The following is a 27,115-nucleotide window of genomic DNA, read 5'->3' on the forward strand; positions in this document are numbered from 1 at the left end:
CAGATGAACACTGTAGTTTAGACAATCAAAGCTGCATATGGTCATCAGTCCCATTAATACTGTTTGTTAAAGCAGAATCACTATAGAACAACACACCTGGTATTTTAAAGATCTCCTGCATACAGTCAACTCTGACCCAATTAGTTTGTAAACTGATATTTAAAGAGTCTGAGACACTGGTGAAGACTGACCAAGATTTGGATACAGGAGATTGGACTGCAGAACCACTTTTGAGCAATGAGGTTTGAAACAGGCCAAGCTTCTGGACCTATGGGACTCTTAAAAGACAGTGGACTTTCTTAAAGTAGCAGCATTACCACAGTTTGTCGAGCATTTAAATCAGGGGTAGTCTATTTTTTTTATCAAGGTCCAAATGTCTTGGTCAAGGTACAGTCAAAGTCCAGATGCCAGAGAAAATAGGTAAACAAACATTTCAGGGTCTGTTCAGAAACAGTCTGACAGTCCAGATTTTATCTTCCTATTGACTACCCCAATTTTGATCCTTAGATGAAAGGTGCTATGGAACACATCATCAAGTTCAGCAGTATTGGAATTGAACATGGGAACAGGAAACAAAATGGTTTTAGTAGAGGAAGGTAGGTCTAAAAGTTTAATTGTGGTTCTGAATGTTATTTCAAAAGTCATTAGTATTTCATATACCTAAGGTCACCAATAGCCTTAGACAGGTTATTTTAGGGGTCTTTAACCAGAAAGATGACAAATGCATCAAACTTCAAATTAAAATTGACACGATATATGCAATAACTACATAGAGAAAGCCTTTAATGTGCATTTCAAACTTCATGGCATTCTGTTTGAAGTTATGGTTACAGGGTCCTATACTCCATGTGAATTCACTGGGATCAGGAGAAATTTGTGGTGACTGCAGGTCAGCATAGGCCCCCATTTACAGTTTTTCACATTAACTAATATCCTTCCCCCCCAAAAAATCATACCCAATAGACAGTGTTCAAATTAATAAATGAAGGCCACAGCCAGACAGTTAAAGTTATTATCTTTAATGAAATGACTTTGGAAATAATGTTCATTTCCACGACACCAACATTTTGGGAGCCTCAGTAAAATACATACAATTACATTTGTAGTTTACTAATGCTAACATTACGAGCAGCAGATCTCTTCACATTGCAAACAGGATCAAGAAAGCAACCATCAGACAAAAGAGACCCATAGCTTCAGACAGGGCGAATCCCAGGATAGCATATGAAAACAGCTGCTGCTTCAGAGAGGGATTTCTAGAAGAGAACGTGCAGGTATAAGATTGTTTTATATACATACAAATTAAGAATTTACGCTAATTTAGTTTGATGCATCTGACAGAGCCAGTTAAGGATTTTAAATTACTTTCATGCTACAGATTCCCTGCTAATAGCAGGGAAAACACACAGTAAACCCACACAAACGTTAACAGAGTTAACCATACAATCGTGACTTCTAAATAAGTTAAGACTGGATTTAAATTGTGTACACTGCATATTAATATACCCATGTTTGGGTATGGCATTTTACACAAGCACAAGATTACAAACATGAAGGCCCTGTCTATACAAGTGCAAAACCAAAAGAGCCTTGGTAGACAGAGATATCTACATGGAGAGAGTTCATATGCAGTAATTACCTACCAGCCTAAGATTTCTCTGGTTAATTCCACTGGTGTGCAATGCACACAACTGAGTATTCCTGGAGGCCTGAGTTTGTTATACATCCAGAATTATTCTGAACACCCTTGTAATATTTAGGTGGCTTACAGATAACCCATAATACTCAACTATTTCTGCCTTAGATGGCTTGCCAGCCCCCTAAAACTGCAACTGAGTATCCTTGAGGAAGTGTGGGAGGAAAGAAGAGAATAGAAAGTAATTATGGATTAGTAACTTGTAACACTTGCCTCCCTGCCCCTCTTCATCCCACCAAAAAAAAAAACAAACAAAAAAAACCACGCAAGCACAAATGTCAATTTGAAACAGTCATTTTTTTTGTCGTTTCAAGAGATAAAGTAACTAGTTTGGTTAGAAGCATATTTTTGTTTCCTGAATGGGAAATAAAACCAGGCATTTAATGCCAAGTTGATACTTTGTAAGAGTGTTCATAAATGGAAACAAGTTAAGGTGTTTAAATATATTTTTGTTGGGGGTGGGGGGGCGGGAGGGGAGAAGAGAAAGCAGGAACTCTACAGCTAGTTAAGTAATTTCATGCCTGTGCCAGTTGCTGTCTGCTCAGTAGTAAGATTCGAGATACTACTGTATGGGAATTAAACAAATGAAATAGGGGAAACAAAATTATGAACACAGTGAACTAAGATCTCCCTCTTTAAAGGTGTTTCCCCTTCTCAAGCTCCAACAGTGGAATCACTTGTCTGAAATTGGTTGCCATGGAAGTAGTTACTGCAGTAACTGTATAAAGCTGCATTTGGCACAACATTAAGTAAAAGGTTCTTGCTACAGCCCTGTAATCAACCTTACTTCTTAAGAACAATCCTGATAATTGGGTTAAAAGAGGCACAGGATCTCAAGTTAAATATTAACATCCACCATCCAGTTTGTCCCTCTATTAATGTAGGATTGTCACCTACAAAATATTGTTAAGCTATATTCAGTCTAGGATAGGTTTTGGAGTCTCAGAGTTGAAGCTAGTACTGAAGAACTAAACATGAAACACCGATTTAGCTGTAGTTGGTTTGCCCTAAGAAGTCACGTAAGGTTTGCATATACTGAAATCTGGAATATTAGAAATTCAGCACTTGTGCCTGGTGTGCCATTACCTAATATTCTAACAGCTTGACATGTTAGAAGAATTATTCGAGGGGCTTTACTTCAACTCTACACACTAACTGTTTTAGTGGAAGTTTATCAAGACTTTGCTACCAATATATATTCAAGATCATCATTAAATAGGTTTGCATGCAACTTAAGTGATATTAAAAAAAGGATTACCTGGCATAACCAATGATTAGACTACCAAAGACTGTTCCGATACCAGCACCAGAACCAGCCACTCCTACTGTGGCAGCGCCAGCACCAATAAATTTGGCAGCAGTGTCAATATCCCTGCTGACAGCACTAGTCTGGAACTCTCTAAGTGCTACTTGGGAGACAGCATTCCGGGCTCCATTAAGTGTTGAGCTGCCCTGAGAAACAAACATGAAAAGCATTTAAATACAGAGACAAACTGAGATCTTCCAAAGCTATTTTGAAGTTTTGAGTTATTCTACCATTCTTCTATTACAAATACAGTAAACCAGACTGGTTAAAGAGTTTACTAGAGTCTGTGACTGGAAGTTTAGACTTCTGTATGTTACTTGCAGAACATAAAGGACTGTAGCTTTGATGGGAGAAAATGTATTAGATGACCTTTACGGATCTGTCATACAGTCAATATTTTAGTTAGTAAAGTACATTTGAAAACTAGGATGAGAACACTTGGGCTCACCAGAAAGTTTAGGAAGCTACAGAGTTTAGTTTATAAGGTACCTCTCCAGTCCTGACCTCTGGCTTAGACAACACTGATGCAGAAATTGGTCTGTACAAGACTCTTGATCCTGCACGGATCTGTAAGAGAAAATAAAGTGACGTATTTGACCACAAACATATTTCTACATAACTGCACTGGCTTTTAATAGTGATTTTTTTTTTTAATAAGATCAAGGACTTTGCTAGTCACTAAGTCTTTCATCTTAAGATCAAGGCAGTGGACATTGACAAATCTAGCAATGTCAATGCAAGATAAGAAGAAAGCTTTCATTTATCACCTGATTCCCTAATTCACAGTCCCCTTTTCTGGAATGGGTTCTTTATGTCAATGTTCATGCTAATCCATTATTTGGAGCCATTGCTAAACAGCACTGTAATACTGAGAGCAAATAATGTTTTTATTGCTATTAGATAAATCACACTTAAAGGGTGGGATAACACATTTTAGAAATTGAAATGAAAGCAAGACACTGAACATTTGTAACCCGAGACTAATCAAGTTGCTACCCATTTGTTTATATCAAAACAAGTGCTTCTGACTTGCTTATTTGTGAGTATCATGCTATAGCTGAACAGTGAAATACAGAAGACTGCAAGAATAATTCAGATCTCATTTTGAAAGGGTAACTGCCCTCATGTTTCAGAGCTAAGAAGAATAAAGTAGAAACTTGAGTTTTTCAGCAGTAATAAAAATCCACTGCAATGCACTTAAAAATCCTTAGCTACTCTGTAAGAAGGAATTGGTAACTTTTGAGAGACAACACCCAAAATTAAATCTAGCAAGGGAGGAATGAATGAACCCTCTCTCCAGCGCGGCCTGCTGGTGTCCTTGGGCTCCCACCGCTCTAAGGTCACGGTGACTCGTACCGGCCCGTGTCCGCGGCAGAACGGGGAGGGCGCCGGCTGCGCCGAGTGATCCCGGCAGGGGCGGAGGGTCTCGCTCCTGCACAGCGGAAGCGATAAGCTGGACTTTGACCTGCAGCAAGCGCCAGGCCTCACGAGCAGCGCCCAGCCCTCGGGGCGGGGGGATCGCTTCTCTCCCCCCAGATCCCGCTCCTCACCGCGGAGCCCGAGGCTGCAGAGAAGGGCCTTGACCGACAGCAAGGGGCCGGGGGAGCCAGGCCACGGCGGCAGCTCACTCCTGGCACTGGGGAAGCCCCCGCTGCAGCCTCACAGCCGCCCCCTACCTCCCGGAGCTGGGACCTGAAGCCAGCAGCCTGGAGGGGGCCGCGCGGGAGCTGTCCCGAGCCGCAGCGGCGGCGCAGCCGGCGGCACTCACCAGGGCCGGGGAGGAGGCGAGCTTCACGCAGGCGAACATGGCAGAGGGCTGCGGGCTGGCGCTGTGTCCCCGGGGCCTCCTCGGCGCTGGAATCCGCCTCTCTGCGGAGAGAGCAAGCGCGGTTAGGGCCGGGGCGCCGCGAGGTAGATGGGGGCAGATGGGGCGACCGTCCCCGGCTCCCCCCACACTTACCGGCTGCAGCGGCAGAGGTCGAGCGGACTGAATGGGGCGGGGTGCGCAGGCGCGGCAGGGGCGAGGAGCGCCCGGATGTGGGGGGGGGGGGGGAGGAAAACGCTGCAGCCCAAGGTCACTTTGTAGCAACTTTATTGGTCCCGCCGCAGGGGGCGGGACTGAGCCGCGCCGAGCGCAGCCTCCCGCGGCCTAGCGTCCGCCGCGCACGCTCAGCTGGCGCGCGCCCTGTTTGGGGCTTTGCGGCTCCGAGTCCCGCTTTCTTCCCGCGCTCGCCTTCCTAGCGTCGTGCCAGGGCCGTTCGGCACGGAAATCCCTCCGAGGAGCCGCGGAGCCGGGCCTGAGGGCCAAGCAAGCATGGGCAGGCGCCAAAGCCGCACTGGGAGCTGGTCCCTGCCCCGAAGAGCCTACAGTGTTTCCTAGCCGCCCCGCCTGGGCTCCTGGCGGGGCTCCTGGGCGCTAGGCCTCTGGTACTTCCTTTGAGAAATCATTTCCAGTGTCACCGCCTTTGTTTCCACTGCTTTCACACGTCACAGCAGTGCTGCCCCTTTTATTGGTCCAAAAAGTTTTGGATCAGTTTTTGTGCTCACTTTCTTTCATAGTGAAAATGCTGCCAAGGAACCACAACCATTATTCTTATGGGACAGCTCCCTGCAATGTTTTATGCCATAGCCCCAAATTACAGGGCTTGGTCTTTGCATTATTGTTGTTGACATGCAGGACAAGAGTATGTTGACTTGATACTGGGAGTTACATCTCAAGTAAAGGGCATCCCTAAAATAGTGGAGAAGTTTTACCCTAGTTAAAACATTAATGCAAAATAAATGCAAAGACCAGAACTAAGACTTCCAAGAAAAAATTGAAGTTGCTTGTTAGTACTTAACTATGATAATCTAGGAACAAAGAATGCAGGACCATACCAACCAAATGAGGGACTGGAAAGCAGTAATGCTGAAAAGGATTTAGGAGTCATATTGGACAAGTAGCTCAGCATAAGCTCCCAATGTAATGTTGTGGTCAAAAGGGCTAATGTGATCCTGGGATATATAAACAGAGGAGAACGGAGGTAAAATCACCTCCCTACACCACCTTAGTGAGACCAGTTCTGGAATACTGCATACAGTGCTGGTGTTTCCATTTTAAAAAATATGCTGAAAAAATGAGAGGATGCAGAAAAGAACCACACAAATGATCCGAGGGTTGCAAAAAATACAGTGAAAGACTTAAAGAGCTCCAACTGTTTAGCTTATGTAAAAGTATCATTCTGGGGAGAAAATACCAGGTACTAAAGGGCTCTTTAATTTAGTGGAGAAAGGCATAGCAAGAAACAAAGGCTGGAAGTTAAAGCTTGATAAATTTAAATTAGAAATAAGGCATCATTTTTAACAGTGAAAGTGATTAACCATTGGAACAAACTACCAAAGGAAGTGGTTGTTTCCCCACCTCTTGTCTTCAAATTAAGGCGGGATGCTTTACTAGAAGCTATACATTAGTCAGACACAAGTTATTGAGCTCAGACAGGGAGAGCCAGGTGAAATACAATGGCCTATGTTATACAAGAGGTCAGACTAGATCTAATGGTTACTTCTGACCTTAAAAATCTATTAAGCAACAAATTAATTATTTTGTAATGGACATTGGTGTACCCATCAGTGTACAAGACACAGAAGAATGATCACTTCCCCAATCATCTTGCATTATAAAAGGTCAAGCACCACAAATCAGACATAAAACACACCAGGTGACCTAGAGGAAGGTTCTGTCTTAAAGCTTTTGTTTGTTTTTCTGAATAGTTAAGTGGTGACATTTTTACTAATGTAGTAGTGTGGAAGAAAAGAGTTCTAGCATTGGTAGCAGCGAGGCCTTATTCTTGCAGTGAGCTCTGCATGAGCAAACCCTTGCCTGTGTGCAGAGTCCCACTGAAATCAATCGGACCCCTCCAGGCGCAACAGGGGCTGTCCCTGTGGAGCTCATTACAAGATTTGAGCCTAATGCGGCAGGACTTTGGGCCTGAACTGACAAAACCCTACTTATGTGACTAGTCAATGGCAGTACTCACTTAAGTAAGGGTTTGCAGGATCAAGCCCTTAGTAAGTAAAATTCCTTTTGAGAGAAAATTTAGTTACACCAAGAATATGATTATAAAGCTCTATGTTTTAGTTATCCCTCTTCAGTGCCACAATGATTTCCATTTCTAGTACTTTAATAACTTTGAGGTTTTTTTAGCTTAGTTTTTTTGGGATAACAGTTTTCAGATTGACATATCAATGTTCTTTACTAATGCTGCCAAAATTGGAAAAACACACTTTTTCCAGAACATTTCAAATTTTGCATAAGCCAATAAGAAAAATTAATCCCTAATGCACATTTTATCTTGTGTAATCCAAATTATGAAATGTTTGGAAAATGCTTAAATATTTTCTTTGCTACTAATGATTCCCACCACTGCTGTACATACAGAAAGAGAAAGGGAGCCAGAGAGCGTGCATGTTTTGCTCAGTGATAGATTTTTTATTCCCAGGTCCTCAATGAAGGCACCAGATTGAGAATTAGGACTTGTCTACATGTGGGGAGTATATGAAGCTTTCTGCTGCATGTCTGGTAAAGCCCTGTACGCAAGCTGCACCACTAGCATGCCCTTGCAATGCCTGTTCCACTTTTCACTTTGCATCATGCATACACATGGAGACGGCTTGTGAACTGAGGGTGTTATGTTCCTAGAAGATATCCTATTGTCCTTTGCTTCATAGCCCTGGCCTACACTAGGAGTAGAGGTCGAATTTAGTAGTATTAAATCGATTTAACCCTGCACCCGTCCACACGACAAAGCCCTTTTTGCCGACCTAAAGGACTCTTAAAATTGATTTCTTTACTCCACCCCTGACAAGGGGATTAGCCTGAAATCGGCCTTACCAGGTCGAATTTGGGGTAGCGTGGACGCAATTCGACAGTATTGGCCTCCGGGAGCTATCCCAGAGTGCTCCATTGTGACCGCTCTGCACAGCGCTGTCAACTAGTGCACATCTTGGGATTCTTTTCACTGTGAGTTGTGGGAAGCCAGGTGACTTCAAATTTTTGAAAAATCCTTTATCTCCACCCCATTAATTTCTGGGCAGGCTAGCACCATTTTTGAATTGCTGTTGGCCAGCCTAGACCCAACAATGCTCTGCTCCACTGTAGTGGGAGCCATGCATACATAGAGGCTGCTTGGGGTGTATTTCAGCACTCAGAGCTGGACAAATTCAGCTTTGGAGACTACCCACTGCATGTATAATGTGGCAGCTTCTCCAGCAGCACTAGGAGATTCAGTGATGGGGAAAGTGGGATGAGAGAAAGGAAGAAGTTGGTACTAGAGGAGCTGTTCCTGGATCAGCTACACAGAGCAGAGCCATTTCTGGGCTTGGGAGACCAGCCTAGATTGGTGGGAAAGGATTGTTCTGTGGACCTGGGATGACCAGCAGTGGTAAAAATTTCAGGATGGAAAGGGCTACCTGTGATACCCTGTACCCCCACATTCACCACTGTTATATGATTATATGTTTTGTACAAAGTATGCCTTGTGAGGTATTATTTGAGAAGTCACAATCTGTTGACCATTACAATGCTGCTGAATTGTATGGATTACCATTGTATATGAAGTTAGCTATGTGTTTGTTACTGAAATATGTTGTGAGTCTGGGAGATGCCCATAGGTGGCCTTTTGGTGTCAACAAAGGAGCAACTACCAACCCTAAGACAGAGTTACATTAGGACTAGCCAGCCACATGTTGATGGCCCATTAATGAAAATCCACCCTCCCAGTGGTCCCTCCTGAAGCACATAGACAATGGAGGCCCAGTGTCTCAGCAGGATACATAGAACATGTGACCCCTGACTCCTCCATGTTTGGGACAGTATCTTTCCATGCACATGGATTGGGGCAGTATAAATAGGAGACTGACATCAGCCCCAGGCTTCTCTCCTCCTCCACCTACCCCAAAGGCAACAAGAATGCTGAAAAGACAAAAACTTTGAACTGGGGAGATTGGTTCCAGGCTGAGAAGGGAATTCAGCCTGTGTATTAACAACTGTAACCTGCCCACAACATCCAGTTGGGTGAGAAAAGCAGTTTGATTAAAATCTTGTTTAGTCTGATAAAGTTTAGAATTTAGACACTGATTTTACTTTTGTTTCTTAGGGTAACCATTTCTGTCCTTTATGCCTACCTGTAAGTGTGTGGACTCACCCCTGCGGCACCTCCTGCTGGTCTTCATTGGGAATTAGCTCACCAGACTCCATAGCACCCTCTGCAGGCCAGTGATCTGCCTCACCGCTGGCCCCGCATCCCTCCCAGACTTGGTGCCCCTTGTCTCTTGGATGGCTGCCCCCTGACAGTACACCCACTGTCTCAAGATCCCCCCACCTTGTCTCAGTGTAAGGCTACTGTCAGTCACCAACTAGCTCCTTGTATCAGGGTAGACTGCAGTGTAAAAGCCACTCATCACTGGCAAGGAGGGTCTTGGATCTGCTGCCTCGGCCTACCCATGGGCTGCCCCTCTGCAACCCTAGTACCTGCCTGGCCTTCTACTAGGCCACAGCCTGGGATTTTTCCAGGCCAGAGCGCCCCAGCTCACTTAGCCTTGCCCCAGCCCTGCACCAACCAAGGTACTTTCTGCTCCCTACAACCAGGTCCCTCCCTCTCCAAAGACAACTGACTGAGTGTCAGCTCCTAGCTCACTGCCTACTTATTAGGCCAGCTGAGCCCTAATTGGGGCATGGCCCCAGCTGACCCTACTTCCCTACTCAGCCTGGGCTACTTGCCCCAGCCACAGCTCTCTCCTGGGCTGTTCTAAGCCTCTCAAGGCAGGATTGGGTGTCTACCCCGCTACACTACCACTTATAATAATTTAAAATCTATTTTTCTGTAGTTAATAAACTTATTTTAACGTTTTATCCTGACTGGTGAGTTTGTCTAAAGTGCTTGGGGAATCTGCTCAAATCACAAAGGTTGGTGCAGATCTACTGTCCTTTGACAAAGTGGCGAACTAATTAATGAGCTTGCATTGCTCAAGAGAAGCTCTTGAGCAGTGTTAGATGGTACGTTTCTGGGGCCCAAGGCTGGGGGGATTTGCTGGTGTTTCTCTGTGTATGGTTCATGAGTGGCTTACAGAGCATTCATGGAACTTAGCTAGGTGTGTCCCTGCATGTTGTTGGCTGAGTGATCACAGCACCTGGAGGGGTTTACTGCTTGTCACTAGCACAGCATTGAGAGACAGCCCAGGCTAGAGAGTTAAGGGGGCTCAGCAGTCCCACAGTTCCAGGTTGTACCCTGGGGATCTGTCACACTACCTTTTTTGGGCTGACCCTGGAGCTGCAGCAGCATACCAACATGCACTTTCCCCATAAATGTGAAGAAGCAGGTTGCCACTGACACTTGGAAGCTGGCCACTCCAAAATGCTACTATTTCATGGCCAACCAGTTTGGCATGGAGCGGTCAAATGTTGAGGCCATTGTCGTGCAGTGCATGATGCTATGGAAAAGGTACTATTGCACTGGGTTATAAAGCTGGGTAATGCTCAGGAAATTGATGGCTTTGCAAGCATGGGGTTCCCAAAATTTATCGGCGTAATTAATGGAACCCACGTGCCTATCATTTGCCCCCCCACACCAGGGTACAGAATTTATAAACAGAAAGGTCAATTTTGCAACGGTGCTCCAAGAGCTGGTTGACAACTATGGCAAGATTACAAATATAAATGCAGGACAGTCCAGAAGAGACCTGATGCTGTGATCTTTCGTAACTCAAGTGTATTTGCATTAATGGAGAAAGGACTGTTTACCCCCAGCATAACACTATGGACATTAATGGAGTGAGGTTTCTCTAGTTATTCTGGGATACCCAGCTTATCTCCTGCTTCCCTGGTTAAATTAAGCCTTTCGCAGGTTGCATGGACAGAAGGAAGGAACTTTTAAACTATGAGTCAGCAGTTGCAGAATGGTTGTGGAGTGTGCATTTGGCCATTTGATGAGGAAAGGGTGCTGTTTGTGGAATAGGTTGGAAGCAGCAGAGAAAAAGGAGTTCACCATTATAGTAGCATGTTGTATTCTGTGAGACCCAGGGAGAAACCCTTACTGATGGGTGGGAGGCAGAGGTGCAGCCAGCAAGGTAACCTATAGAAAACGGAAACACCCAGTGGAATATTGTTAGGGATGCCTATTGTTCTTATTTTGACTCTCACGCCTGAAAATGCGCAGCTGTTCATCCAACTGTTAGCCTGTTGGGGTGAGGGGCAAGGTGTGTCATTGTAAGCTATAATGTGTCATTGTGGTATAGTTTATGGATGGTGGAAGTGGGACCTTGCCTATTTTTTTTTAAACTCCATGATTTTTCCTTTATGTAAAGGGATTTCTGGCTTCTATTTAGTGAGGAGTTAAAATGGATGGATTTTAAACTGTTTTTATTATGAGACAACAAACGGTAATGTAACAAATATAGGTTCAATTAAAACTTTATTATCAAAACAATTGTTACTTGAAACAAACCAACAAACCAAGCTACCAACCCCCAACTGTGGAAAAACCATTAAGCAACAACAGTGCAGCCAAAACTGAAAGTTCAGGGCAGAACATTAAGTCAGAGGACGGTTAAAATCAGAGGTGAGTATAGATCTTTGCTCCTCCTCATCTTGTTTGCAGGGCTACTGGGGTGGAATAGCATGCCTCAAACTTGTCAGGAGGGCTCAAAAGTGCTGGTCTCCCTACTGTAAATATTCTCTGTGCCCAGAGGTTGACTGTGTGAGGAGAATGTCTGTGTAAGTACAGTAGGGAGGAGTGGTCCCACTAGCTTGTATTGTCAAGGAGCTGAAGAACATGGCGGGGTCCAGGTGCACAGGTCTGCAGTGCCTGCTGTCCAAACAGGAGCATGTCTTATTTTTGGCTTAATGTAGCCTCCATGAGCTGCCTCTGCATCTCCCTGCCCTTTTGCATGTACTCTTTGGCTATGGCAATGTTTTTCCTGGTGACTCCCATTCTGTCCTCAGCCACTGCCACAATCTTTTATGAGAGTTCTTTTTCTTCTCTCTCTGGGTCCTCAAATAGTGCTCTACCTCTCATCCAATTTTGGATTTTTTTAAGGGACTCTGTGATGCGTTCTGAAAACATCTCATCCCGAGTCTTCCTTTTTTGTCCCCCAGCCCTGTCACGTTGGCCAGGCCCTCTGCCACTGGTAAAGGCCCTGTCCTTGATTGTCTGGCCATTGCAGGTGCTGTGGCTATGGGTGTATGCATCTAGACAGACCATGATAGCATTTCTTTAATAAGTACTTGTGACTTTAACTCCCTGCGATTCTTCCCGATCTTTGGGGCACCTCAGACATGGTAAATGGGGTGAGTGTGGGGAAGGTACTGGGTACATTGGGATTTTTGTGTGTAAAAGTATATGCTGTCTTGTCTTGCCACTGTGCTGGAGGAGGGAAATTATGTTCCCCGTATAGTTCCCGTATAGTCCCGCTTTGCAATTTTCTTTGTGCATTGGTGTTGGAGGGGTTATGGTGGGCAACAGGGGCTATCTGGATAGTAATCCCCTCTACATCTCCTTTAGGCTGTCCTGACTGGATGATGTTATACTGAGGCAAGAGATTAGGAAGCAGAGAATGGCCTTATTCAAAAAGACAAGGGCAAAACAGCGAGATACGCTATGAAGTTATTCACCAAGATGGTCCCCACAGACATGCTCCAGGACTGGAAGGGACTTGCAAGCTATACTGTGGGAAAGGACCACATGGCTATCTCCTATAATGTGAGAACCAAAACTGAGCAATTTCTCAGTCTTAAGTTCTGCTTTATCTCCCCTGCAGACATGGAAAAAGTGCAGGGAAATATTGATAGGGTCCTGCAATGACTGTATGGTAGAATGTGTGTTGCAGTATCTCAGTGGGGAGCAGTATTTTTTGTACCTGTACCATGCATAAAATATTTATTTATACCTCATGTAAACTATGAACCCTAACCAGGCTTCTTTTCCTGTAGGCGCTGTCTCAATAAACCATTCATTTTTGTGCAAATAAATGTTTTTGTTATTTGAATCTGCCACAGAGAGGGTGGTGTAGAGGCTGCAGCAGTGCTATGTTGTTGGCTGCCATTTTGGAGCAGTGAATTGTGCTGGTGGGGAATGGGTTCACTGGGCAGGACAGCTGAGGAAAGGGAAAAAGAAAGGAAAATGGGTAGATGGATGTGTGCCCTCCGTGGTGTAGGCCTAAGAATGGCCAATGGTCAGGGCGGTAGCATGTAATGGAGGCCAGGTAGAACAGCTGCCATCTTGGGAATATGGATAGGAGGGCTGAGTGGAAAGTATGGGCAGAGGGAGGCAAAGGCTGGAGATGCAGAAAAGCTTCTAGCTCACATTCATGTAAAATGGCTGCAGCCATGGCTCACCTGAAGCAGAAGCTAGTGTAGTTAACACAATAATAAATAATAAATTGTAAAGATAGGTACTTACATGCTGAAGTTCCCTTCAGAGGATCTTTTTCTTTGGTCCTGGCCTGGGGTGCTGGATGGAATTGGAATTGGGTTGGCTTTCAACCCGGTCTGTGTCAGAGTCCTGAATCCCAAACAGATCTTGGCTCAGAGACAGCTCTTCTCTGGCCCCGTCCCACTCATCCGCCGATGAGTGTCGCTTGTTATCTTTGGGTGGAGGATGCAGAGCTGGCAGCAGGCTCCACAAACTATCTGGGTCAGGTAGTTGTATAATTGTGTAAAATCCTGTCCAGTTCATCATGAGAGAGGCAGGTCACATGTCTCCTGCCCAATGTTTTCCTTGCATTCTTCATTTTAATGTAGACCCTCCTGAGCTTCTTGCTCTTTATCTGGTAGGCAACCAAGTCATGCCATCTCATGGACATCTGCTTTGTAGTTTCCACTAACAGGTCTTTATTATGGTGGCTGGCCACAAGAGCTTCCTGCACTAACGTTTCTCCCCAAATGGCAGTGAGATTCAGGATCTCAGTATGGCTCCAAGCAGCAACACAAGGCATGTTGTGGGGTTTGTGGTGTAGAATTGCTGTAGTATCACAAGAAAGCAGATACACTTGAAGCCAGGAGAAAATAGACATAATCCGGCTCTGTGCCAGCTTTTATACAGGAGAGGCGTCCTTCTGGGAACTTGACACCAGAAGAGGGCACACAGGCACAGAGACAGGTTAGTAATGGTCAAGCACAAAGTTGTGTGGAATAGCCATTGGAGGTAGCTGTTGCATGCACATCAATAACAGACCAAAGTAATTCAACTTTCAGCCAGTGTAGTCCAGTTTGCATGAGGACTCCAGCGTTCCTGGTAAATGTAAAGTTAATGCACTGTGATGCATTGTGTTGTGTGTGTTAGCGTTTTACAAGCAGATTAACTCAGTTTGAACCAGTTCAAAAACCCCCGTAGACAAGCCCTTATAGTCAACATAATGTGAAGCATTTCTCAGTCTTTCTTGGCATCATAGGTGGTGGTAGCCTACTGTGGACTTGTTGCTTGTTTCATTATACTAATTTCTTTACCCTACTCCTCTCGCTCTTTGAGGCTGTACTCAGAATTGTCCTCTTTTATGTCCAAGGAGTGAGCTGCTGATCGCATTCTCCTTCAGATTCACGAGAACTATTGATGTTGATATTTATTGTGCCACAAAGGTGAGACAGGCTCAATGTCAGCAACTAGAAAAACACCCTACCAAAAAAAAAAAAAATCAAGATCCACTTGCACTTTCATCAGCTGCACAGTAATGTAATGATAATGTTGCTTATCGGTCCTTCATCTGAAGTCCTTAGCCCTGATCCTGGGGTTCAGCTGAGACAATATGGGGGGCAAACGTGGCTACATGCTATATTCCTGCTCTGCACTCTAATCCCCATGGCTGGCAGGGGCTAGTTCAGGCTGCTTTAACTCATAGCAGCAATAACAGAGTGAGCAGGGAAAAGGGAATGTATTGGGCCCAAGGAAAAGATGTAGCAGGATCTCTGTTTTCTTTCACTCTGCTCTTCCCACTATGAACCCTCAGTCCATTTTAGGGCCCTGAGATGTTAATGGACGGATCTGTAATGTGGCATAGCCATAAACATAAACTAAGGAAGATTCTATACAAGCAACAACAAACCCTGTGTAAACCAATCAGAATTTTTCTCTTTGTCTTTTTGTCTGTGTGCTGTTATATTAATTCTCTCCAGGAGTGTGAATCAGTATAAAGCCAGTGTCTTGGCAGCATCTCTTTAATGCAAATTTCAGTACTTTCACACAAATGATCCAAAGTACAGAGCTATGAAGTGGTTATTGAAACTGAAGCAATGAATGGGCCATTCTGAAGTAAGGGCCTCATGCACATGGAGGGCATGTTCCCTGCTGCCTGGAAACCTGGGATTCCAGACTTTCCGTCATAAAGTAGATATGATCATCTCAGCAAATTTCTGTTAAGGATCACAGAGCAGAGAGTAGATATGTCCCCCACAGACATGCACAGCATAAACCCAACATTGCTCCACAGTATGGCTTACGTGGATCTAAAGTTGTGCAGAGACCTTGTGCTGACCCCATGCATGGGAATGAATTTCACCCTGAGGGCAGAACTTGGCCCATGTGTTGTATTAGTAAGTTAGGGATCAATTCTGCACTCAGTTGGTATTTTGGAGTGCAAGGATCAGGCCCACAATTACTTTTTAATAACACCATATATTGTTTAATGATCTTCCATGCAAATTTTGATTCTGTTGGTATGGCTGGCAGAAACCAGTAAATAATACTGAGCTCAAGACTTACAATTTCAAGCACAATTTTTGCTTCCAAACATACTCTAGAGATAGGGGGATAAATTCATCTGGATGTTATTCCATCATAAGGTATAGTATTACATCAGGAAGAATTTGGCCCAGGGTGTCTTAGATCTATCCAGCTTTTTGGGAGGGATTCTCGCCTCTGCTACAGCCCCTGCAGACTGCTGTGTGGCAGCAGCAAAAAAGCTCATCAGCCCGCCAGGGTAGAATTCCCCAAGTATAGGCACTGCACAGTTCAGCCACAGAGGCCTTGCTAGGAGACTGAAGCGGGTATTTCAGTGGCAGGAGGAGAGTCCCCCAAGCACACCTACATTGCAGGTAGAGGTGTAATTTCCAGTTTAGGGCAAGCGTACATGTTTCTAGCTTTGACCAAGCTAATGCACTAAAAACAGCAGTGAAGCCATGATGGTGTGAGTGGCAGCATGGGCTAACTGCTTCTGACAGACCGGACTGACCGCTGCCTCCAGCTGCGGAGCAGCCTATCGACAAGGGGGAGGGCACTCTAAAGCAACTCCTGGATGCTCCAAATTACAGCAGTTGCCAACCCTGTCTGTGTTGGTCTTTCTATATGTGCAGCACGGGAGCCTGCCCTTTGCTTCTTTTAACAACAGTTAAATATCAGAGAGGGCTATATTAGCCCTGAAAGTGTTATATATTAAACTGCCTGTTGTTGTAGTAAAAACTAATACATTGTACTTCTGTTAAGCAATTCTCATTCTGAGGATCTCAAGGCACATCACAAATATCAGTGAATTAAGTCTCCCAATATCCCTTGCAAGCAGGTATTATTAACTGCATTTTAGATATAGAGCAATCGAGGAGCTAAGTGATTTGCTGAAGATCATATAAGGAGTTCCATGGAAAAACTGGGAACAGTACCCAAATCTCCTCTCTCTCAATACTCTGCCTTAACCTCTAAACCACACTACTTATTATTATTATCCTTTAACTGGATTCTCACTTGAACATCAGAATCCATTTAGCCCATTAGAAGTACTAGATGTCATTCTGATAATAAAAAACCTCAAACACATCTGTCACTACCAATTTTGGGATCATATGTTTAGTGTTCGTTGTATCCCTTTTACATGGCTTTCCTTCTTTGGTGAGAATGCTCAGTTTCAGCTGGCGACAAAGGGACCACTCTGTGCTTTCTTATATCACCCTAAATAACTGAGCTTACATTGAAGGCTGACTAATATGGACCATTAATACCATGCAATAATAATGTAATCATTGTGAGTCTTGGCTGTGGAGGATATGAGTCCCAGATTACTGCTGATCCTCTATGTTAAAAGCAGGAGGTAAATTTAAGTTCCAGTCATAGACTTCTAATACAAACCTGAAGTTTACTTATTAGCAACCCAGAGGTGCATTTTATATTTGTCATAAAACGTTTACATTTCTTCCCATTTTTCCTCAGTTGATCTTATAGCTCCTCTATACTCAGATTGTGCTCTTTGTTCTCAAACACCATGTCTTTTAATCTGTTCGTAAAACCTTCCTACGGTCTCCTGAGTATTGTGCAGTTAATGTCATGATACCCATTCTTGAATGTTTTTCAAAAATGCATTCACTAGCTGTTTGATCTTAACAACATCAAACCTGCCATTACACAACACTTGTTAAATGTTGCTTTTAGTCCCTGTTAAGACATAACAGCTGATATTATATTTTACGTGTGCCTCAGTTATTGCTTTTAGGAGGAGTCAGAGTAGCCGTTGTTATTTACCTCTGGGACCTCTGTTCAAGCTTAATTCAAACAGACCTTTGTAAAAAGAGTTCTCATAGCCTCAGACTGTCTCCTAGTGGATGGATTTCCAATAGGGCCTAAAAAAAGTGTATTAGTGCGCTAACATGCAGTACATTTTAATGTGGACCCTGAGTTTTCCATTAAAAATTTGCCATACTACAGAAAAGTGTAATAGCTTAAATTCACCAGGAATTTTATCTCATATTTCCCAAAACCTGTTATTGGAACCATCTCTTCCAATTTTCCAACTACACCATAGATCACCAACCCTATGTAAACATACTCAGAATATCCTGGCTTGCAGCTGTAGTAGTCACCACTTGCTCACACTGTGGTCCCTCTCTTTCTTTGCAACTCAAAGTGCTCCCTCTTCTTGACTCAACCTTCTGGCCCCTCCTTCCTTCCAGGGTATTAAAGTTCCATCAGACAGTCTTCCATTACACCTCTAGGTCCTGTGCCACTTCCCAGTGGCTGGGAGGGGAACCCAGGCCTGCCTGCAACTCTAAAGAACTGTATAGGAGGCCAAACTTTAGGCCACAATTGGGACAAAATTTTCAAGCATGTCCATGAATTTTGGGGGCCAAAACGGTGGCATCCCTAATTAGTAGACCCTTTTGAAATTGTGGGCCTTTGTACAGAGTGGGGTTGTGGCATCAGGTTCTTACTTTTAGAGGGCAATATTGTCTTGCGGTGACGGCACGGAATTGAGAGTAGAGAGACCTGGCTTTTATTCCTGGTTGTTCCATGGATGTCCTATTTGACCTTGGACAAGTCACGTAGGGCAAGATTGTGCGTGGTAAGAAGTTGGAAGGATGAAAAGAGCCTTCATACCCCCTGCACAAGGGTTGGGGGAAGTAGCTGTCCTGTGCTCATGGGAATATAAAGATCCTTAATTCCTATTGCCTCTGGAGAGTAAACTGCTCCAAAGGTGAGAGGAAGAGCTGGACAGCTGCACAGTGGTACCCAGTCTGCACCATCCAAAGGAATAATACAGCATATGCACACCTCCTGCATGGCAGGGAGCTAGGGAAGTATTTTGTCTTCGGAGACAGAATCCTCCCAGAGCTTTCTTTGGGGATTGTGGTCCTGCATCCTGGCCTCCAAAATGGGCACAGCCTGTCCATTAATGCTGCTATGCCTCAGTTTCTTCATCTGTACAATGAGTTAATATTTACGTGCCTCACAGGGTGGTGATGAAGCTAACTTCACTGATATTTGCAAACTGCTTTGAGATCACTGGCTGTGGACGGTGCTGAATAAGTGGAAAGCATTTGTTACAGTCCTGAAGCTCCTAGGTCTCAGCACTGAATTCACTATAGTAACTCAAAAGAGAAAGCATATTCCTTTAACCTACGGTACAGACGCGGTGTACAGCCTGTCATTTTTACATTCTTGGACTGGAATCTGTCCCTAATATTCAAACTTGATGAACATACTGGTTCTCTGGCATGCCTACAGTCATTCCCATCTGCTAGGCTGGCATTGTTCCCACTCTGAATTTGCTGTGCCAATTTCAACAGGGCATAGGTGCTAACCAAACATGGTTTTAGAGGGGAAGCCTTCATAACACAGCAAGTGTCATCGCTTCTGCCAGGAGATCCTGCTGTTTGCAAATAATTCCCGTTTAGGGCCACATGCTTCATTACATGGGATCACATCTGTAGATGCTTGTGGGCATTATAAAATCACAAATGTCTACTGTATTTCTCTTTCAATCTGGCTCTGTGTTTGGAATTTTGCATGCGGAGAAGAAAAGCTCTGCACCTTGTTAACAAGAGACAGCCATAGGCTTTTATATACTCTGAGCATACTTGAGAGGTTCCTGCATCAAAGTCAAAGCCACAAACTGCAGAAGCTTACCAGTGTTGTATCGCTTTGTCAGGCGGACCTCTATTGCCATAAGACTGTAATATATTTTGAGGAGAAAGGACACTACAATTTTACCTCTTTACAGAACATGTCTGGCCAAATTCTGTCTAGAACCATGAAACTGACGTAACCCATCCCCCCACCAACTGGCATATAAATAAAGCAACGTTAATGTGGCTGCCATATTGTGGCTGCCATCCTGCCCAGATTACTTCTGTTGCCAGAAATATGCATGAAATGGGGCTGGAAATAGTTTAGGATGTGGGTAAATTAATACAGTTGCATCACAATGCCTGATGATCAGTAATCCCAACTCTGCAGCACATCTTTGTGGCCATAGGCAAAAGGATAGGTGGAACAGGGTTTCTGTAGGTTAGAGTGCTAGAGTCAGGGCAGACAATTTCCAACCATGCAGTTCCCCTAAGGGCCACTGATTTTTAGATATGATCAACTGCACAGTTCAGCCAGAATTTGGCTCTACATGCCCGTTGCCCAGATTCCAGGGCACTTTACCATTAATATTGCCCTGGAAAAAGTCAAGTGTATATATACACTACCTGAAACCAAACATCTGTAAAACACTAGATATATTTTCAGTTAATATTTAGTGCTCTGTTTCAGCAAAGCATTTAAGCGCGAGCTTAACTGTAAGCATGTGCTCATGTCTCACTCAAGTTAAGCATGAGCTTAAGGGCCAGATTTTTAAAGGTGCTTAGGTGCCTAAAAAAGCGCTTTGTGATTTTCAAAAGTGGCTAGGTATCTAACGCCTATTGATTTCAGTGTTAGGTGCCTAAATACCTTTCAGGGTCTCAGCCTTACGTGCTTTCGAACATCCCCATAGGTGCTTATCTGCAACTTTAGGCACCTAAATACCTTTTTTTTAAAAACTGATCCTAAGAGCTTTGCTGAATCAGAGCCTAAAAGCCCCAAAGGCTGAAACAAGTCCAGCCTGACCACGAATTTTAGAGTGTTAGCATAAAATAGTTAACGGTATGGCCTTATGACTTCAAATGCTTTTTAGGAAGAAAAAGAAGTCCATGATAGGTCATTTAGAACTCAGTCCACAAGAAACCAAATGCCTTCAGCTCCTGTTGCCTTCCCGTGGCCTGCCCCTGCTCCTGTTGCAATCAGTGGGAATTTTACAATTGATTTCAGTGGGATGAAAATCAAACTTTTCATTGGGGGCTGCAGGTACTAAGCATCTAGCAGGAACAGGCACGAAGGAAGGAGCTAAACGTTCAAGTCAATGACCTGATACTGCAAGCCAATGAGCAGCTTTGAGTAAGGTTGGGTGGGAGACGAAGACTGAAAATCCACAAGACCTATAGACAAATTGGGGAGGGTGGGTGGGTGGGATCTATAGGATGATAAAATGGAAATCAGTGCCAGTGGTTTTACCTACAACATGCCACTGAGAGATCTTCCTGGGCTCAGCTGGAGGTGCTCAGTGTCTCACAGAATCAAGCCAGAAGAAGAAACTTTGTTGTCAATATTTGGACCCTGCTGAATTATTCTCTGCAGAAGACAACTTTTAGTATTGTCAAGCTGCAAACTTCCTCTTACACTTTCACTTAAATTCAAAGTAGTTTTTGATCTTAAAATATGCTGTATGTCTACCGTGGCTATGATTTTGTGAATTTTTTTATCTCTTGACTGCAGTAAAAGCCAAGGGGAATCAGAATTATTTAATGTCCTAATAACCTTTTCTCTCTCTTTTTTAACATAAACATGTATTTATAAAATCTAATATAACTAGCAAGATTTCATGAATTTTTAATTCAATTTTTTCCCTGTGATATTGAAATTTTAAACACAAGAGCATAGTGCTTGAGCAGAAGTGAAACTGGCAAATCTAGTTTGATTGACCACATTGAATAAATGTAAAAATACCCAAGCCCTAAAACGTGAAAGAAACTAAATTAGATTTTTAAAACCCTTCCATATTTAACACAGTGCTGTGATAACACAAGCAAGAAATGATACAAATGCATTCTCTGGACTAGCATCAGCACTCTTGTGCTTGGTTTTCCTCAGAGATCAGCTAACCTCTGCCCCAAGAGTTGGGGCCAGAAAGGCAGAAAAACTCTCTGAGATTGGTGTTATGAAGTTTAATGCAAAGCTTCCCTTCAAGGGGGTGGAGTTTGGGGTGTCTGAGGGGCAGAGCCTCCCAATCCCATAACTCTTGGGGATTCAAAGGAAAAGGACCTCTCTGCCACAGTTCAGTGGCGGCATGAGCTGTCTTGCGTAGATGATTGCCCCTCCTTGAACTCTAATGCTTGTGGCAGGAATGTGTTGCAGCTGTTCAGAAACAACCACAAAGGCAAGGCAGAGGGAGATGATATGGGCTACACTCTAGAAATCCAGCCAGTTTGGGAGCAGCTGGTGCAGATTTGGGATCCTGATGAGTCTGTCAAGGACTCCCCTACCATCCCCAGTAGGCATAGCACAAAGTGCAGTGCAGCAGATGGTGGGTGGGTGTGTTTGGAGGGAGAGAGGTCAGGAAACCAGGCCTTATAGGTGGCACCCCTTCCACCAATGCAGAAGATCTGCTGTGAAAAGTGTCCTGTTCATACACACACAGAGGGGAAGCTCTGGCTCACTGAGATTGCTACATCAAGAATACAGACAATTCAAGATGCTTTCAACTAATGTGGAAAAGTCGTGGCCGGATTGTTCTAAGAATCATACATGTAATACCTCCAGAATGACTATTTGTGTGTATAAATAGTGACATCCGGTGTTCAGTCAGATTAACCACAGGTCCATGCTCCCTAAGGTCATTCATCTAAAAGATATAGCACAGACCCCCTTTAAAATTCCAGTTTAAAGTTAGAAGGCTAATTTGAATATTAACTACCTGCCAAATTCAACACACCTCCACAATAAACATTTCCTTCCTGACTTGTAGAGAAACAAAAATGGTGTGGCTCTTGTATAATGCTTTAACTTTCCTTTTTATGATAGTGTCTGATTATTCCCAGGTGTTTCTGATTTCTACTCTTTTTCTGCTCCTGTAGCTATGAATGTGACCATTAGGGAAACACCCATAAAGGATGTGTTCACCACTTCCTTCTATGTCTGTCTCTTAACATAGCCGCAAGTCCACCGTCTTCCATCCATGTCAATTCCCTGAGGTATCCACACAGTATTTGTGTTGACTGCCTTAATTTTGATCTTTTCTAATCATTCCCTGCCAGATGGTAGTTAAAGTTTAATGGTCCCTGTAAAAAGAGTTCCCTTTCTTCTTTTAATCAGTCACGTGTGTTTGCTTAGCTAACTGTTAGATGTTCAGAAAGCATGAAGAGACCACCAACACAACTATTTCAAAATGCAAATTCATATTGTGATTTTAATGCTAAGTAAAAGTAGTGTGTTATTAGGTGAGGAAGGTTCCTGGAAATTATCATGAGCTATTTGCCCTTAGACTTTTTGCTTGTTTTTATGTTATAAGTGTACTGCTATTCACCTGTGACATTTCATATAATCAATACTACTGGCATTTAGAACTTCTTGGGCTTGAACATGTATGGTATGAATGGTCAGACAGAATATGAGCAATCAGGATTTTAAGTCCTGATTCAGCAAAACATTTAAGCGTGTCCTTAATCTTCAGCATATGAGTATCCGTAAGGCTGCCATTCAGCAAGGTACTTAAGCATATGGATAACCTTGAGCACATGAGTAGTCCCACTGAAGCCAGTGGGTCTGCTCACATGCTTAAGTTTGTACATATGTGTAGGAACCTTACTAATCAGAACCTAAAGTTTGTAAGCATGAGTTCACTTGACTTCAGAACACGCTTTAAATGTGAACTGCTTAGCAGTGCCTCTCACAGTAAGATTTCACACTTACATATTCCTTTCACATCTTTCATCTGAGACTTTCCAATCGCTTTACAAGCAAATTAATTAAACCGTACCACACCCTTGTGGGATAGGTAAAATATTATTATACCATTGATGGAGATGGACAGCCTGGGACATTGTGAGGATAAGGGCCTAATCCAGCTCCCATTGACGTCAATGGAAAGATTCCCATTGACTTCAGTGGGCGTTGGCTCAGGCCCTAAATGTCTTGCCTAGAGTAATACAGGAAGTATGTGGCACAGCCAGTAATAGAACCCAGATCTCCAGCTTCAAATTAAAGTTGTTTTGTTTTGTCTCTTGCTACCAAGTACTGTAACAGGATGAGATTTCACGGGGCGGGGAGATAGATAAGCCTACAGCTGCCTTTTGGGGAGCTTCTTGTTCCTTCCTCCAAAGCATCTGGTGCTGGCCACTGTGGAGGCAGGATACTGGACTAGATGGATTATGAGTCTGAATTCTATTTGGTTTTTTTTTAATACACTAGGAGTGCTGGTTCTCATCTCCTGCTGAAAAAAATGCTCTGGAGCTCAGCTACTACGAACTCCCACTCACTTTGACCACTGTCCAACTCACAAGGAAACAAAAGGAATTGTTCCATCCAAGGATTTTCAGTTGAGTTTTAATTAGAGATGGGAGAATTAGTTAAGAACAGATAAGAACTAAACTAAACTTTTTGCTCAAAATGTGAACTGAAAGCAAAATTTTGAGGTTCAGTTGACTATTTTCCCCACATTATCTTCTTATTGCACATGTTCTCTTGGGGTACAGTCCAGGCCAGACAGCAGAGGCACTGAATGATGGCAAAGACTTTTTCTTCTTGTTTATACTCAGGTAATGCGTAGAGGCCTGAATTTGGAGCAGAGCCTCTCTGTACTAGGTGCTGTACAAACACCTGATAAAAGACAGTCCCTGCCCCAAAGAATTTACAGTCTAAAGACACAAGATATTTTGAAGATAGGAACTGAGATTAAGTGACTTGCCCAGGGTCACACAGCATGTCTGTGGTAGAGCCAGGCAGTGATCCCAGATCTCCAGTATACCAGTCCATTGTCTTAACCACACAAGCATCCTTCCTCTCCGTTCACTTGTTTAAAATGGGAGAAAAGCTACAACTTCACTGAGTTAATCTATCAAACCTCTCTAAGTCTGAGTACATTCACACAGCATGCAGCAATGAGTCTCCCAGACGGGGTCAACAGACTCGGGCTCGCAGGGCTCATGTTACCATCCCAAAACAGCTGTGTAGATGTTGCAAGTCAGGCTGGAACTCGCAGTCTGAAGCCGAGGGAGGGGAGTGGGCTTCCGAGCTTCAGCTGCCATTTCAAAGTACTGTCTACACAGCTATCTTTCCAGTGCTAGCATAATCCCCACGAGAGCCAAGTCTGTCGACCTCGGCTGGGAGGCGCGGTGCCACAGGCTGTGTAAACCTACCCAAAGACACCTGAAAGCCCTGTCAGCTGTGGGAAAACAGGGCACTACATTTGTCTGTACTCTTCACACCTCCTTTCCTGATAATGTTTCCCAGCCAGGAAGACATGCCCTGTCTCCCTACACAGCTAAACATTATTTGCACATCAATTTCTGCAGAAAAGGACCTAGGGGTTACAGGGGACGAGAAGCTAGATGTGAGTCAACAGTGTGCCCTTGTTGCCAAAAAGGCCAGTGGCATTTTGGGATGTATAAGTAGGGGCATTGCCAGCAGATCGAGGGACGTGATCGTTCCCCTCTATTCGACATTGGTGAAGCCTCATCTGGAGTACTGTGTCCAGTTTTGGGCCCCACACTACAAGAAGGATGTGGAAAAATTGGAAAGAGTCCAGCGGAGGGCAACAAAAATGATTAGGGGACTGGAACATAAGCTTTATGAGGAGAGGCTGAGGGAACTGGGATTGTTTAGTCTTCAGAAGAGAAGAATGAGGGGGGATTTGATAGCTGCTTTCAACTATCTGAAAGGGGGTTCCAAAAGGATGGATCTAGACTGTTCCCAGTGGTAGCAGATGACAGAACGAGGAGTAATGGTCTCAAGTTGTAGTTGGGGAGGTTTAGGTTGGATATTAGGAAAAACTTTTTCACTAGGAGGGTGGTGAAGCACTGGAATGCGTTACCTAGGGAGGTGGTGGAATCTCCTTCCTTTGAAGTTTTTAAGGTCAGGCTTGACAAAGCCCTGGCTGGGATGATTTAGTTGGGGACTGGTCCTGCTTTGAGCAGGGGGTTGGACTAGATGACCTCCTGAGGTCCCTTCCAACCCTGATATTCTGTGATTCTATGAATGACTAGAATACGGCTTCCTGTGCTGACGATGGCTACTGACAGGTGCTGGAGAGATGAGTCTTCTTCTGGACACAATCATTATCTGTTCCTGATGATTCCCAGTTCGTGAGAGGGAATATGAATCTTCCAAAAGGAGAAGTGAGATAAATTGCACCGATACACTGAAATTATTGTAATGTAGAGAAACAGATGTAGTGACTGAGCTGTCAGGATCTCTCTATAAACTCTTTTCTTTTATCACATTACAGACATAGCTGTTAATTATTGATGAGTACAAGCTAGTTCTGAAGGTAAAAGTATGGTAGTTCAATTAACTAGAATATAGTGTCCTTACTAACACTACTGAGACATATAACAAAAACTGTACATGCAACACAAAAAGAAAACCACATAGTAGAAAATATACCTATGCCACCAAAACAGGTGCCAGAAAGTGCATTCCATAGAGGTTAAAAAGGTCACCTATTTCCTTGCTTAATGGAAGTCTGCAGGTAGCTAAATGACTTACAGCTTTCATGGAATCATACAGGGGCAAAACTGGAGTAATACAGTGTGAAATTGGGCCCTTTGATTTATCCAGCTACTTGGCCTCACTTTGTGTGATTTACAAATAGGAATATTTTCCACAGGCAAACTGACATGAATGACATTTAAATAGACATAGTTTTCTAAAACTCAGTGGAGTTCATTTCAGCTGCACAACTTCAGATGAAGTCCTGGGGTTAAAACCACAACACTGAAAAAATTAGGGGACTGTCTCTCAGAAAACCCAGGCCTGGACAATTTCACGCGTTTGCACCCATTTCCAAAGTGGGTGCAATACACTACTGTGATACATGAAGGGTGTGTGTGTCGGGGGGAGCAGGGGGAGGAACTCCCTTTGATGGACCCAGCCAGCCAGCTAGCTGTAAAAATCCCTGTTGGTCAGTTCTCTGCTTGCTTTACCTGTAAAGGGTTACAAGCCCACAGGTAAAAGAAAAGGAGTGAGCACCTAACCAAAAGAGCCAATGGGAAGGTAGAACTTTTTAAAATTGGGAAAGAAACTTTCCCTTTGTCTGTTCTTCTCTGGGATGCAGGGACACGGAGCAGTAATGCTGTAAGCAGCTTTAAGCCAGGTATGATTATAGATTATCAATTCATACCTCGAACCTACTTATCTGGAGCCTCAGATATGTAAGTAAAATGAGGGAATGTCTAAAAAGATGCGATTAGGGTTATTTCTTTTACTTCTTATTGGCTTGTGGACTCCTCTGTGCTAACCCCAGATGCTTTTGTTTGCTTGTAACCTTTAAGCTGACCCCCAAGAAAGCATTTTGGGTGCTTGATTTTTGGAATTGCTCTTTTAAAAGTTCCAGGTGTATTTTCTTTCTTGTTGTTTTTAATAAAATTTTAATAAAATTTTAATAAAATTTACCTTTTTAAAGAACAGGATTGGATTTTTGGTGTCTTAAAAGGTTTGCGCATATGCTGTTTGACTAGCTGGTGGCAACAGCTAATTTCCTTTGTTTTCTTTCTCAGCTCTTCCCCGGGTGTGCATGTGAAGAAACTTTTTTCATATTATAGTTCTGAGCTTGAGGAAAACTATGTGGGTAACTCATGAGTATTTTTAATA

The 27,115-nt window shown here is 43.6% G+C and overlaps 1 protein-coding gene across 1 annotated transcript; it reads right to left on the reverse strand.

Moving 5' to 3' along the window:
* Positions 1–1,003: 1,003 nt before the first annotated feature.
* ATP5MC3 (ATP synthase membrane subunit c locus 3) lies at positions 1,004–5,039 on the reverse strand. Its single transcript, XM_074967626.1, has 5 exons — positions 4,963–5,039; positions 4,771–4,871; positions 3,492–3,569; positions 2,955–3,148; positions 1,004–1,256 (listed from the first exon to the last, which is right to left on the reverse strand). The coding sequence occupies exons 2-5, from the start codon at positions 4,807–4,809 to the stop codon at positions 1,142–1,144; spliced, it is 426 nt and encodes a 141-aa protein (XP_074823727.1). The 5' UTR covers positions 4,810–4,871; positions 4,963–5,039; the 3' UTR covers positions 1,004–1,141.
* Between the last annotated feature and the right edge of the window lie 22,076 nt (positions 5,040–27,115).

This window comes from Natator depressus, chromosome 11, assembly GCF_965152275.1.
Source record: "Natator depressus isolate rNatDep1 chromosome 11, rNatDep2.hap1, whole genome shotgun sequence".
NCBI lineage: Eukaryota > Metazoa > Chordata > Testudines > Cheloniidae > Natator > Natator depressus.

Coding starts and splice junctions, on each gene's coding strand:
- ATP5MC3 (XM_074967626.1), bottom strand. CDS start 4,809: ATGTTCGCCTGCGTGAAGCTCGCCTCCTCCCCGGCCCTG. Junction 3,149..3,491: donor CAGAGGTCAGGACTGGAGAG/GTACCTTATAAA, acceptor TTTGTTTCTCAG/GGCAGCTCAACACTTAATGG. Junction 1,257..2,954: donor CTAATCATTGGTTATGCCAG/GTAATCCTTTTT, acceptor GTTCTCTTCTAG/AAATCCCTCTCTGAAGCAGC.